Consider the following 13,673-nt stretch of genomic DNA (forward strand, 5'->3'; position numbering starts at 1 on the left):
CCTCAAAGTGCTCTTGGTGTCAGCACCTCTTCTTCATGGGCCCATGTAACACCAACAACCAAATTATAAATCCTTTATAAAAGGATTTATCCCTCTGCTGAATGAGCTTGCAGGAGAAGCCCAGACACAGCGCACTGGCTGTGGCACCTTCTCTGAAGGTCTGTTGCCATCAATCTTGACCTGCTAATGTCACAGGGTTAAAAATATACTAGGTGCAGAATGGCCGGTAAATGCTGGTTTTGTCACCATGGAAGAATGACGTGGTGGCAGCGATCCAAACATCATCCCCTCTGCTGTGATGGCTGCTGCTCGCGTACCGGCCATTGTCCAAAGAAGTGTCTCATTGTGTGGCTCCACGTGTATGTTTTTCCTCACCGCTGCCAGCTTGTCTTTAAGGAGAGACATTGCACACAGGTGGAAAGTCACTTGGGTACCTCCCTATCACACTAAACTGGAGTCCACGCTACCACGTAATTTGAAATCAAAGTTAAATGTTTTTTGTTTTTAGGAGTGCCAAATCCCAATGCTGTATTTAAATCGGCGGGAGATTTTCAGGGGTACTTCTCACTGCATTAGGCTTGTTGTTAACTTGCTTAGGACCACCGTTGACAAGGGTGCTGCAAATCCCAGGTATCCCCATGCCTCTCCTTCCCCTCCTCAGAAACTGGGACTCTGCGACTGCTGGTGAGCGTGCCGGGCTTACCTGTGCATGGTCAGGCACAGAGGAGGGGTTATCATACAAATACGCACCCTGGGTTATGGGCCACAAAGCTAAGGCGTCCAAGGTTAGATACTTTTTATTTTGGGCTCTGGATCCTGTTTTGGTGTCAGCAACCTTGGCAAAGCATCAGGGTGGGTGAGAGAAATCAGAGCGGGATGTTTTTGGGTTTGTCAGGTTTTCTTCCATGTCCTGTCCGATGCCTGTGTTGGTGCAAAGATGGGCTGGCCTCCGGGTAATACAGTTGTCCCCAGCAGGGATTAGAGGAGAACAGGGGACGATGAGCGTGTCGGGGTGGCATGCTTCTGGCTCCTATGCCACCCGGGAAACATGCGGCTGAGCAATGCCTGCAGCTTAACCACGAAGCTGCTATACGTGCAAACCGGGACTTGTTCCTTGAGAAACACGCTGCCATGCCCTCCACCTGCCCTGCTGGCTGAAACCTGGGCAGGGCACTAAGGGCTACCGGTGAAATGTTGGTCTGGCTGAATTCACTGGCAAAACTTTAGAGCTTCATTGGAGCATCTCCGTTTCCCCAAGAGGCAGTGTGAGTTGTTTCCCAGCCTGAGAGTGCCCTCTGGCGTATGCAGGAGACAGTAAAGCTCTTAATTTATCGAAGTAGTTTTTCTTGGCTTCCTCCTTTTCTTAATACTTTGCAAGCAGCGTGGTTAATCGTTGAAGGCTGCCAGGTAGGTGCATGCCATAAAGCACCGAGAAGTGAGCTCCAGACCAGTCCTGTGTGTCATCTGCGTTTATACACCTAGCAGCTGATGATCATTTTTTAATTATACACGCATATCAAACAGGAGGCTTTTGGGCCCTGTTGTCTTGGTTCCGATTTCCTTCCAGCAATGCCTGGCAGGTCCCCAAAACCAGCCTGCGGCAGGACCTGCTCTGGCTGTGCCTGGGCAGTGCTGCTCCCCCTGCCCCGGGTGCTGCCTCCGGGCATGTGCTTGGCGCTCCTTGATGGAGCAGACCAAGCAGAGCCACTCCAGTGCTAGGCTGCATTTCAAACCCCTGGCTGAATAGGGAAACTGGGCTGCAAAGAGGTAGGAGCAGCTTTTTATAAACAAACAAAACCCAGCCCTTTCTCCGGGGGGAAGGCAGGGCATTTAGAAGATGTGGCGGCAGCGTGAGCATGTGTTGCCATAGTTATGTGGAACTGAAAACAGACGGCGAATGTGAGGCATAAACACAAAACCTGCAGCAAATATAAATCTTCCGCATGTGTAGAGTCCTTTCTTGGAAAAACTTTGTCATCTTATCTCTGTTAGGACATTCTGGTTTGAAAAAAAAATTTTTTTTTAAAATGCTTTCAAATTTTTGTTGGCAGCTGCATTAATGAATATGCTGGTAGGGAGCAGAGAGAAGCGTGTTTGGCGCTCTGGTGTTGCACTCTGCTGGAGGCAGACCTGGTGGTCGGGTATTGCAGTGGCTTATCCGGCAGCTGCTGGTTGGTGGCACCTTCTAGTGGAACAGCATGGGAGGTGACATTTTGAGGAATGATGTCAAGTATGGATCACCCTCTGCATGCCCTTTCTTCTCCTTGCTCCTCTCCTGGGGTGTTTTCCAGCGTGAGTCAGAGTACCCTTGCTCTTGCCAGGTTATTTTGTGTTGTAATCTGCCAGGAGGTGGTCCAGGCTTCCAAAGGTACCTCCTCCTGCCTGGAGGTGGGACTGTTGTTGGGATCCAGCGATTGGCATTCATCAGCAACCGCCAGTGGAAGAGGGGATGGGGTTAGTCGTGGAGGCTGGGAAGACCTGTGCTGGGGTTGGATGCTCTTCTCTGGCTGTGCGGCAGCTGTGCTTGGATGTCCTCATTGTTGTTTGCTTCTCAGCAGCCAGTTTTTGCTCACATTTTCTCCCCGCTGTCTGCTGACCTTTCTCTTCTCTCTGTGGTTTTTCCTCAGGTCGAAAGCTGAGAGGAAAAGCCTTTTATTTTGTCAATGGCAAGGTGTTCTGTGAAGAAGATTTCCTGGTAAGCACGCAGCTGACCCTTGTGCTGGCACGTCTCAGCCCCTCTGGCAGACGCGCAGCCTTTCTGCCCGGAAACTTTGCCTATGTTTCACACGGCTCTAGTCCGGCATCCTGCCTGGCCCTTCTGCTTCCCCTTTACCCAGGGCCAGCCCCAGCCATGGTGGCCACCCACGTGTGGTGCTGGAAGTAGCTGAGTGAAAGACCATGGTTTTGCAGTGCAGAGCCTGTAGTTGAAGCCGTAGCCTCTTGCGATGGCTCCTTCGAAGTGTATCTTTGTGGCCATGCTGTGGAGACAGGAGCGAGATGAACGGCTGCAGAAGAATCAATGAGTGTATTTCCCTTTCCAATGAACTTGTTTTGGTTGGGCGTCTTAATGGATATCTTTCCATGGCCCTCAGTGGATTTTCTGTGAACATACCTGAGCATGAAGCAACCCCATGGTCCTCTCCTTGGCTGGTGGAGGTAAAAAGCCATATACCCCCCTGCCCTCAAGCCCTCGTAGATTAAGCCTTCATTGAGACTTGAAAAAGTCATATTTGCCTATTTATTGGGGAAGTCTAGTGATTTCTGTCAGACAGAAGTGAGTTAATCTTCTTTGCTCTCATCAGTATATTCTACACAGGGTGAAAATGGAAAGATTGGTTAAATGCATCTAAAGTATTTCATTTTTCCAGTTTGCATTTCCACCATTCAGACAGGACTGAAACCTTAGACAGATGATGTCTTGTGCATGTTGTGGACATGACAGGCAGTTTCTTACCGTTAGATCTTAGCAATAGCAGCAAGAAAGGTGCTCTGGGCCAAACTTGAATGTTATATTACCAGAGAGCTGGGACAATACCACTGACCTCAGAGGAGCTCCAGTAGACCTATAACGGTGTAACCAAAGGAAGAATTTGGCTTTCTGAGCCTGTATATACAGACATTGTGATAAAGTAAGTTCCTGGCGTGTAGATCCACATGGTCAAATAAGAATGTAAGTCTTATTAGCAAATGCCTTATTTGCATGTGCATTTATGGTATTTACTTATATACTTAATTAAACTTAAATTGAAAGTTACAGGAACTCATGTGCCTTCTGAACAGTGGAAGTCTGATGTCTTTATAGAATATCCTCTGGGGACCCATCCACAGCTTCATATACTGAAAAAAGCACTGGAAAGTTTAGCTTGTGTAAGGAGTACAGAAAAAGGCCAAGCAAATAACGTCCCATAATATGCTGTTGTTTATGCTCAACTAGCCTTGTGAAATTTTAAGCCAATTCTTTTTTATCCTTGCAGTATTCTGGTTTCCAGCAGTCAGCTGACAGGTGTTTCATTTGTGGTCATTTGATAATGGACATGGTAAGTGATAATTGCTTTAGGAGAAAAAATCCCACAGCTTTTTAGAAGAATGCATCAAAAGCGAAATATATTCATTTCCAGTACTGTCTGTTATCATCTGGTAGTCTGCCTAGTGTGAGATTGGTAGCAGAAAGAAAATCCGCTAAGCCTTTTGTTGATTTTTGCAAGGAAGTAAAACTGGCACCCTGCTGTATGTGATGCAGAGACTTTGCTCTGCCTGTTTTCAGTGCAAATTGAAAATCAGAGCCTTCATCTCTTTCATCCCCTTTCAAGCTTCCCTGGACAGTGTATTTGTAATCCTGTGAATGCTTCCTGCTCAGAAGTGCCATGGCTCTGCCGTGCTCCCTTGCTGTGGGGCATCAGTGCAGCTCTGCTGAGCCTGTCTTTCCTGTAGTCAAGCCGTGGCTTCCCACGTACCTTCAGGATGAAGCTGCTGCTTGTTGTGGGTGCTCGAAGGTGTTGGGCTGATAGCTTGGGGAATAGGTTCGACCCAGAGTTATGTGATCCAGACCTCAGTTCAGATCTGTCCGAGTCCTTGAAAACTGTTCAGGAGATGTGTGGACATCCGGCTGAAGGCAGGCAGTTCTCATTAGCCTACAACAGGTACCATCCGTTCAAGATTTGCACGGAGTGGGTCACAGCTCAGGGAGTCAGCTGGCCTTTAACCAGCACCGGGCAGCATTCAGTTGTGGGTGATTCAGAGGGAGACAAATTCGTGGTCATGTAGCTGGTGAGCTACAGCTGAGGCAAAGAAGTTAGGAATTTCTGAGTGGTTAGTTCACAGCACGCCTCCCAAGATTTTCTAGTGCTTATCGTTAATTATCTTTGCTTGCCTGCTTACACTGGCAAAATAGCTTTAAAATTGGAAAAGCTATTTTACACTCAGAAGTGGTATTCCGGGTAGTAATTGCTGCCCCAAAGCCAGCAGGTGAATTGCGGCTGTTGAGTTCAATACAGTTTCCATAGTCTGTGTTAATTAGAAAGCCAGGCTAGTGAGTACAAAGCTCTTGGATATCTAAGCCATTATGAAAACCTAGCAATAGTATTTGTTTCAGCCTCTCATGGAGAATATAAAGATGTATTTCCTTTTGTTGGCCTGGTACGTCTTGCCTTGTGATCCTGCTAAGAATTCTCCAACTGTTGGCTCCAGAAATTATTTTATTTCCTTTAGATTCTGTCACTTCTATCCTTTGTAATGCTAAATACCCTGACTGAGACTCTTAATTGTTTTCTTACCCACGCTAATAATTCATTTCTCTGGAACCAGGTGATATATATTGATTCCAGCTGCCCTTTCCATCCCTGTTAACTCATTTTTCAGATGAGATGCCCAAAAAAAGACACAGCCCTGCTGATGAATATGCAGCATTGTCTGATGTGAAGCTGTGTGTTTATTATTTTCACCTTTATTGGCTGTTCGCATGCTTTTTTTCCTGTCTCTTGGTTTGTTGCAGATCCTGCAGGCTCTAGGGAAATCATATCATCCAGGCTGCTTCCGATGCGTGGTCTGCAACGAGTGTCTGGATGGAGTGCCATTCACTGTAGACTCTGAAAACAAAATCTACTGTGTCAGAGATTACCACAAGTAAGGACAAAATAAACAGCAGAGATGCTCCAATCAACAAGCCTCTAATTTAGCTTTTCAGCTAATTAGGAAGCATGGATTAGTAAAATAGGGACAGGATTAGAAGGTAGAAGTTTGAGGATGGGGCTAGACCCTAGAAATTCCTGATGTCTCTCCTCTTGCCCTGCCATTGACTTCCTGTGTAACTCTGAGGAAGTCACTTAACCCCTTGGCTTCAGCTGCCCCTTCTGCAAAGCAAAGATAGTGAGAAATAGTGCTCATGAAGTGTTCAGTGATGTAAGAAGTCAGTCCACTCTAAAGTAAGACTGTGAATGCCTGTTGAAATCAACGTGAGTTGCTTTTTGAGTAGTTGCAGGGCTGAGTTTGACTTTTAAAGAATGCTTTTAGAAATCAAAGTGAACCTTTTATCCAGCTCTAAATTAAACAACTGATAAATCCACTTAAAAACCCACTTGTCATTTAGTAAAATAAAATGGCTGTGCTCTTAGCTGGTAGTTATGATATTAGAGTGCATGCATTTTGAGTGTCCGTTTGGCTCGCTTTGCTCCTTGCTCCATTTTTTGAGCAGGCAGAGTATTAAGTGTTGCTCAGGCAGCCCCGGGAACCGTTCTGTGTTGTGCCAAGATTAGAGTTGCCTCCGTGTGCCACCGTTGTTCTGAGATGATGCACGTTTCCTTGCTATTTCATTTAATTATTTACTTATCACGTTATGTTGTGTTATAAGGCCTTAGGGAACCTTACGGTCCCATGGTGTTTTCCCTGAGGTTTCCTGCCCCGGTGCAAGGCTGCCATTTCTTTTAATGTGTTTTTCTGGGGAGGGTCCCGCTCAGTTTCTTCTCACTCTCTCTTCCAAATCTCTCAGTAGCAGCCAAGAATTCTACAGTGGGTTTGTTTTTTTTTCTGGCACTAAATGTAAAATGAAAATCTCTTTTTTCCTGACTGAGCAATGTGTGCCAAGCATTACTTACAATCAATCCTAAAATGAATTTATGATCTCGAGATGTAAAGCTTTCCTTTGGATAAGTTAGTTACAGCTGCAGCTTTTCGTCTTATCACTGAGAACATACAGGCCTCTCTTTTTATGTTGATCTATAACTTGCCTTCACTTTCTCGTTGCTCTTCCAGAGTTTTAGCTCCAAAGTGTGCAGCGTGTGGACTTCCCATTCTGCCCTCTGAGGTGAGAGCCTTTTATTTCGTATCCCCTCTGGGGAGGGAGCATCATGTCTCAGGCCTTGCTCTCTTTCACGCTTGACCCTACGTCAAGATGAATGTCCTTGGGGATGGGGAGAGATGATTGCTTCCTCCAGCATGCAACCTTTTGACCCAGGCTCATACACTGCCCTTGAGATGTGACCCTTCTTTTTCGTGATAACGAAGCTTATTTCTGCTGAGCCAGGCTGCTTTTTTCACCTCCCGCAGGATTATACTGCTGTTAGTTTTATGTTCGAGATACCTTTCCTTCATGTCAATAAATGCTGGTGGTGCTCATGAGTGAGCTCTGTGTGACTCCTCTGGGATGAACTCATTTTAATACTTGAAGGAGATGAATTTTGGGCAAAACCAATTTAAAATGCTGAGAAATGTGATATATTGAAATTACCAAATCATTAGTCATTTAACAGCCTCATTTGGGATAGATGTGACTGTTAAACAGAGAGAATTTAACATTTCTGATGTTACATTGTAGAGGATATCTGCAGTCGACGATGAAGCTTTACTGTAAAAATAACTGCAGGTGGCAGGATTTATTTGTGGTGGCTAGCCAGCAGCTCAAATGCGTTTGTTAAACATTCACGTTGTTGCAGGAAGCAATCTACAGAGTGCATGTGTCTGATCCTGCTGTAATCCTTTGTAATTTCTCTTTTGCTTGAATGCTTACAGGGGTCTGATGAGACCATTCGGGTTGTGTCCATGGACAAGGATTACCATGTGGAATGTTATCACTGCGAGGTAGGTCAGCAGCTTTCTCAGGGAGTGGGCACTTAATAGTGATAACTACTATTATTTTTAAGATGGAAATAAATCTCCTCCCTTCCAATGGCAGTAGATGGGCAATTCAAACCTTGCATTGTGCGACCCTTTCTATCAGTGGCTGAGAAATTTCCAGTTAAAGGACAAAAGGTTTTGCAGCAATGTGTCTCAGCTGCGATTTCATTTGCTATCCATAAAATTATGGGCAAAGAGTTAATTATCAGTTTTAAACTTGGCAGTTTATTTGTTAATGAAGAAAACGTGGTGACTTGGTAAGGTTCTGTTGCTGCCTTTCAGAAGCCTTGAGCTCCAGATCACATTAGTGTATCTGATTTCCAAGTCAGAAGGTTCGAAAATGCTAAGGTGATGACTGATCCTGTCTGGTGTAAGTTACCTTCACTCTCATGGGAAGTGAATGTGTCATTGGGGCTGGAGAAGGGATATGGCTGCACAAAAAAAGCCCAAGAGATGCCAGCTCTTAAACACCGTTTGGTCTCTGTGCAGGGCTTCCCAGAGAGCCTTCATACTCCTGCTCTGTGAATTAAAATAAATAGATGTCTTCTCTCACTGTGCTCGTATGCAGTGGAAAGAGGCCCTGACTCAGCAGGCCGGTTTCACATCAGTACAACTGCAATTAATGTAATGTGAAGAGGTGAATCCTACCTGAGAGTGTAAGGAGACGCGAGCACGTTTAAAATACGTAGGGTTGCACCTCGCCACGAGATAAAGCTTATTCAGTAAAACTGCATAAGACAAATTTGTACAAGGCTGCCCCTCAAAATGCCTATGTGAGATGCTTTCCTTCTTGTGGCAAATGTTGGACTTACTAGGAAGGAGCTGTTGGCTGGGTGTCTCCTATCCTTGTCACAAAATCACGCTCCCGGAAGCCAGACCCCGCTTAACACTGGAAGATGGACACATGCTCTAATAATTTGCACGGCCTCTCTTTGCAGGACTGTGGGATGGAACTGAATGATGAAGACGGGCATCGCTGTTACCCGCTAGATGAACATTTGCTTTGTCACTCCTGTCATCTGAAACACATAGAGAACGGCACTACCCCAGCAGCTGTGTACCAGCACCACTACTAGCCAGTGTGGCCGACATGGGAAAGCCCAGACAGAAGACTTGTTACGTGATCTCCCTCTCCCCACCCTCAGTTGATTTCCTGTGCATGTTTTTCGCCAGTCGGCAATGCTCCTGTAAAAGGATATGAGAGATTTTTGCTGGTTTCCCAGAGTCTGTATGCTTGTGAGTTCCAGCTGTATCAAACCATGTCTACTTGACCAAGAATGTGGCATGTTATCTAAACTGATCGGTTTACTTTTACGTGCCTTTTTCTGCTCTCTGGAGATTCCTCTTCGCTCATTTCAGAAGATTCTTCAGTGAAAGCACAACTTGCTGTCGTGCCTATGAACTCAGATCGTGCCATGCCCAATTAAAAAGCCAGAGGCTGGCTTGCCTGCCTGCCTGCCTGCCGGAGACATCCCATCAGTCCACTGAGTGTTTCCTGACAAGCACATTTCATCAGATTCCCTGAAGGACATCAATCTATTAATACCAGTTTTTAAACACTCTCTCTCTTTTTATTAATTCTTTAGGAAAAGTAAAGAAAGGGGTCTGTGCAAAATGGCGTGCTCAGACCTTCCAGTTAATTCCCCGAACTCAGGTATCACGTCTGGCTGTAAAAGCACCAACTCTCCAAGCACAAACCAGACGTGCTGGCTGGCAGGTGGAGGCCAACATCCCATTTCAAAGCGAACAAAAAACTGGAACAAGCTAGGCTAAGCTACCCCGGTGACTTGGGGCCCAGGCTTGTGTGTCAGCATGATACACAGGGGCCAGTCTGCTGTGTCAGAGACTGAATAGCGGATTGTATTTGGAAAGGAAAGGTCGGCATGCTGAAAGTGTGGACACTGGGGAAATCCAGCCGTGTTCTTGCTTGCAGAGCGTGCTTTGGAAAAAAGCTCTCCATACACAGACACTTGCCTGAGTTTTTCAGCTTGTCCCTACAGCTCAGCCCCCAGCCTGGCCACTCCTTGCCGTGGTGTTCACCCAGCACAAAGCCATTTCATAATGGTGCTTATTTAGAGCTCTGGGAACAAACTCGAGATGGTTATGAAGGCTTGTAATGGAGGCTTTGTTACACAGGGATTTAGAGCCCAGCTCCACAACCTGTACTCAAATGAGTATGTTGGTATAAACAGATTTGCTCCCATGAATAACAACAGCTTATCTGAGCGAGGGGTTAGTGAGTTTGGCCCTTGCTTTCTGTTCTGCTGAGAAAGCAGAAAAGCAGATCATTTCTCTTTTTGAACCCCCCTGCTTTATAGTCAGAGAAATCTGCTCCCCTGCTGTGTGTTACATGTAAGATAGATGTGCCTGCAGTGCATGTTCTGTAGGTACCAAAGCTGTGCAGCCCCTTGTGTACAGGTACAAAGTTTTTGTTTAAGAAAAAGCTTTTAATTTAAAGTCTCAGATGCAATCAGGGATCTTAGCTACCCTTTCCGACGTACTGTGTGGAAAACTAGTTAAATCCTAATGTATCCGTGCTAAAGATGTAAAGTCAGTTGATTGATAGAGGACAGGATGACATTCTTGAAGGTCTTTTTAGTGAGGAAACTACAATAAATTAGCTGAGCAGTGGCACTGGGACTCCTGACATGAGCCTGTGCCAAGAACCCACTATGGTTCAATCAAACCTCTTTTCCCATAGCATGAATGTAGCTAGATAGGTGCTTGAACTTCACACCATGTAGTCAGACTGCCTCGTGTACCCATCTGGAGCAGCACAGGTGCCGGCTGCAGCAAGCTGCCTGTCTCTGCCTGTGCTAATGAATACCACGGGCCTCTGTTTTGAGTGGTGCAAGTTGCTGCGCTAAGTATTAAACAGAGGCACAAGCATCTGCTGTGAAACGGATGAAGACCAGTGGCTTGTTAGCACCCTCCTACACGTCTGTATCAGCTTGCCTTGGCTGAAGTGTGAACGTTTGAAACTGCCCAAGCCTCAGGAGCTTGGTGGTTTTGGCGTGGAGTTTCACTGGGCTGGCAGACCCTCTAGCGTTCTGCCCCATCCAGCTGCAAGCGCCTCCACCTGTTGCTGCTGCTCTTCAGGATGGGGACAGCGGCACGTGGCTGGAGGTCGGGGCCGCGCTGGAAACCATCCAGAGCCCCAGCTTTCATGTAGCTTGGCTCTCTGGTGCCGTTTCTCCCGGGGACATGCAAGCCCTCAGTGAGTGGCCGAAAGCTCAAGGCGGGGGACTTTCCCACTGCAGTATACATGGCTCTGGGGCATATATAATGCGGAGAGTTTTATCTGTGATTTTAGAGGAGGTAAAATTGACCCCAAATATGTGAGCTCCCTGGAGCCTTAAATTTGGCCTCCGAATGCTGGATAGCAAAGGGATGGGAACCGACACAAAATATAACTGGTGCTGTATCCAGGCAATATGGATTGGGGGCAACGAAACACCCAGGGCAGATCCTGCAGTGCTCTCACCCTGGCGCAGCGTGTCAGCTTGTGTCCTGCAGCACAGCTGGGCATGGGGGTGGGTGGGAGGTATCTCAAGATGCGACTATAATCTTAGGACTGTCTGAAGGGACTGAAGTGGGAAATAACGCCAGCTGAGTGTCCCTGGTAAATAATTCAGATAGTTCTGGGCCGGCGGTTCCCCTCTCTGAGCTTCTTCTGGCAGCGAAGACCGTGAGATATCAAAGTGGCTTCTGGAAGTGAGCTGGAAACACCAGCCCTGATCTGTCGTTCTGTCTCTGAGAGGCCAGCTACTACATGGCTCATGCTTTTGCTAGCTCTTGATTTTTAGAGCAGCCCCTCACGCACATTTTCTGGCCTTGTTTTGGGAAGATTTGAAAACACTAGTGGGGCTGATATTTTCTTTTTAAGCTGCGGTTTAAACTACTGTCTCACTCTTGCAGCCTTACCAACAACCCCAAAATAAGCAGGCGAGAAGGGGAGGGGGAGAAGGACAATTTTCCTTCATGAAAAGCCTCGAGCAGCCCGTTTGTGGAGCCTCCTTTGCATCAACAGAAAGTTTGGCCTCTGCTCCCACAAGGTGTCTTGTTACTCCTGTCAGCCATCCCGTATCCCTCAGCGCTGGGGAAATGAAGGCTGCCCTACTTTCAGTTTTGAGGTCCAGTGTAAATTATTAAGTGCGAATGCTCTCCTTTCCTGTATTTATGAAGAGCTAGAAACAACAATGTGAAGCAATTGAAAATGGACCGTGTGAGTTGGTGGTTCTGAAGCTAAAGTGTCTGCTGTGTTGCCCTGCTCCCCGACGTGTGCTAACTTGCACCGCTTTTATCTTTGGGAGTTTGAATTCATTTAAGCTCCTTATTATTCCTGCCTTTTCTCCTAGGCTGTGGGTGTCTGAGTCCGTGTTGATTGTCCCCAGCTTGTCCCCAGCTCTGCAGCTGCCTGATGGTGGGTCTGGTGGGGAGGCAGGGACATCGTGCACAGAGGAGGCTTCTCCTCCTCCGGACCCCCCACCAGGCATCTGTGGAGCTGCAAGCCCTCACTGCCTGCCTTCAGGCAGCTCCCCCAAAGGCAAAAACGGGCAGGCAAGTAACTGGAGCTGGAGATGTGAGGCTTTTGCGTGCTCTGCAGAAGAATTTGTGAAAACGGGTTAAATTCTGCCTGTCACCTGGCTGATATGCATTGGGTTTTGCTGTTCACATGAACCTTGTTGTCTTTTTATTTATTAAGATGCTGAAAAGTGCCATGAAAAGTTAGTCTTAATTTCTCCCCCAGCATGCTCTTCTGACTGGTTTTAGGGTAAGGGACCCTTGGAAGTCCCATTGTGCTGGTAATGAGTAACTCGCATGCAAGTAGTTGTTAAGTGAATTCCCTGAAACTTGCTTTCAGGAGCCAGAGCTTAATAGATATTTTCTTTCAGATCATGCTGTTAAATTTCAATTGTTTAGAATACAGAAACTCATTTAAATAGGGATTTTTGCATAAAAGCCAGGGGAAAAGCCCCAGCTATAGAAGCAGCAGACATTTTTGTGTCATTTAAAGTGTAAGAAACACCTGTGATCAAAGTGATTTAGGAAACTGCCCTGATGTTAAATGCAGGGAACAGCATTTTCAAACACCCTGGTGAGGAGCGTTTGATGAGGTCTGTGGCTCTTCAGTTTCTGAGTTTCATTTGGGGGCTTTTAGAATGTTTTCACAGTTTTTCAGGGTTTAAATCATTTTTTTGTAGATCTTTTTACTGCAAAGTGAATAGCTCCTTGGTCTGGAAATGGTGGAGTCTCATCAGCATCAGGTGTGCTATGGCAGATGTGAAAGGGGGAAACTGGGCTCTTAGGAGCTGGTACAGGTCTGGCTGGCTGTTCGAAAGGAAGGGGTATCTCTAGCTGCTGAGAGAGGAAAGTAAATATCTTCCTGTGCTTTCTCCTTGTGCTGATTTTTAGCACTGGGCAAATATTTGGCATCCCTGAATTTCAGTATTTGGATCTGTTCGTAAGTACTGCTGTGACCTCCTCTTCCTCCTGTGAGTTCACAGCCCTGGGGAGGATCACAGGCGCACTCTTACTCATTAATTTAGCCCTGATTTTGTACTCTGTATTTCCCTGGAAATTTTACCACTTTATTATTTAAGCAACAGCAAAACTGGGTCCTTGCTTAACGGAAACTGGACACACACTCCCCATCCTTACTTGAACACTTTGACCTAATCCTCCAAATTACCTGAGTATCAGCCTGCTGCTGGTCGATGCAGCGGCAGCTTTGTACTCTGCTGCTGTTGCTAAGAAAATCACATGAAGGACTCTATCTGCATTGATCTTGAAGTGCACAGGCAGGCAATCCCACTGAAACCAGTAAGGCTGCGCACATGAAAATCAATGTGTGTGCGTAGGTCAGTGGTGGATCAAGGGCAGAGTGATTTTATTACAGACAAGACATACCTGGGGATGAATCTGCGGCAGTGTAAAAGTTGCCTCGAAAAGATCGCTGAAATGGACTGCCACCTTTTTTGTTCAATAAACAAAAATAATTACTGACGCAGTGGGGATGCATGGGGAAAGGAGGATGTGACAGAAAAAATACAGCAGCTGTAGGG

The 13,673-nt window shown here is 46.3% G+C and overlaps 1 protein-coding gene across 1 annotated transcript in view; it reads left to right on the forward strand.

The window, feature by feature from the left end:
• LIMD1 (LIM domains containing 1) overlaps positions 1-11,459 on the forward strand; it is a 31,377-nt gene extending 19,918 nt beyond the window's left edge. Inside the window, exons 3-8 of the mRNA XM_009331323.1 lie at positions 2,628-2,695; positions 3,975-4,037; positions 5,492-5,622; positions 6,748-6,799; positions 7,504-7,572; positions 8,547-11,459. Of these exons, the coding sequence (XP_009329598.1) occupies positions 2,628-2,695; positions 3,975-4,037; positions 5,492-5,622; positions 6,748-6,799; positions 7,504-7,572; positions 8,547-8,684 (521 nt within the window). The 3' untranslated portion in view covers positions 8,685-11,459. The remainder of the gene's footprint in view (positions 1-2,627; positions 2,696-3,974; positions 4,038-5,491; positions 5,623-6,747; positions 6,800-7,503; positions 7,573-8,546) is intronic.
• Positions 11,460-13,673: the final 2,214 nt, after the last annotated feature.

The sequence above is a fragment of the Pygoscelis adeliae genome, unplaced genomic scaffold, assembly GCF_000699105.1.
Source record: "Pygoscelis adeliae isolate BGI_AS28 unplaced genomic scaffold, ASM69910v1 Scaffold199, whole genome shotgun sequence".
In the NCBI taxonomy this organism is placed as follows: Eukaryota; Metazoa; Chordata; class Aves; order Sphenisciformes; family Spheniscidae; genus Pygoscelis; species Pygoscelis adeliae.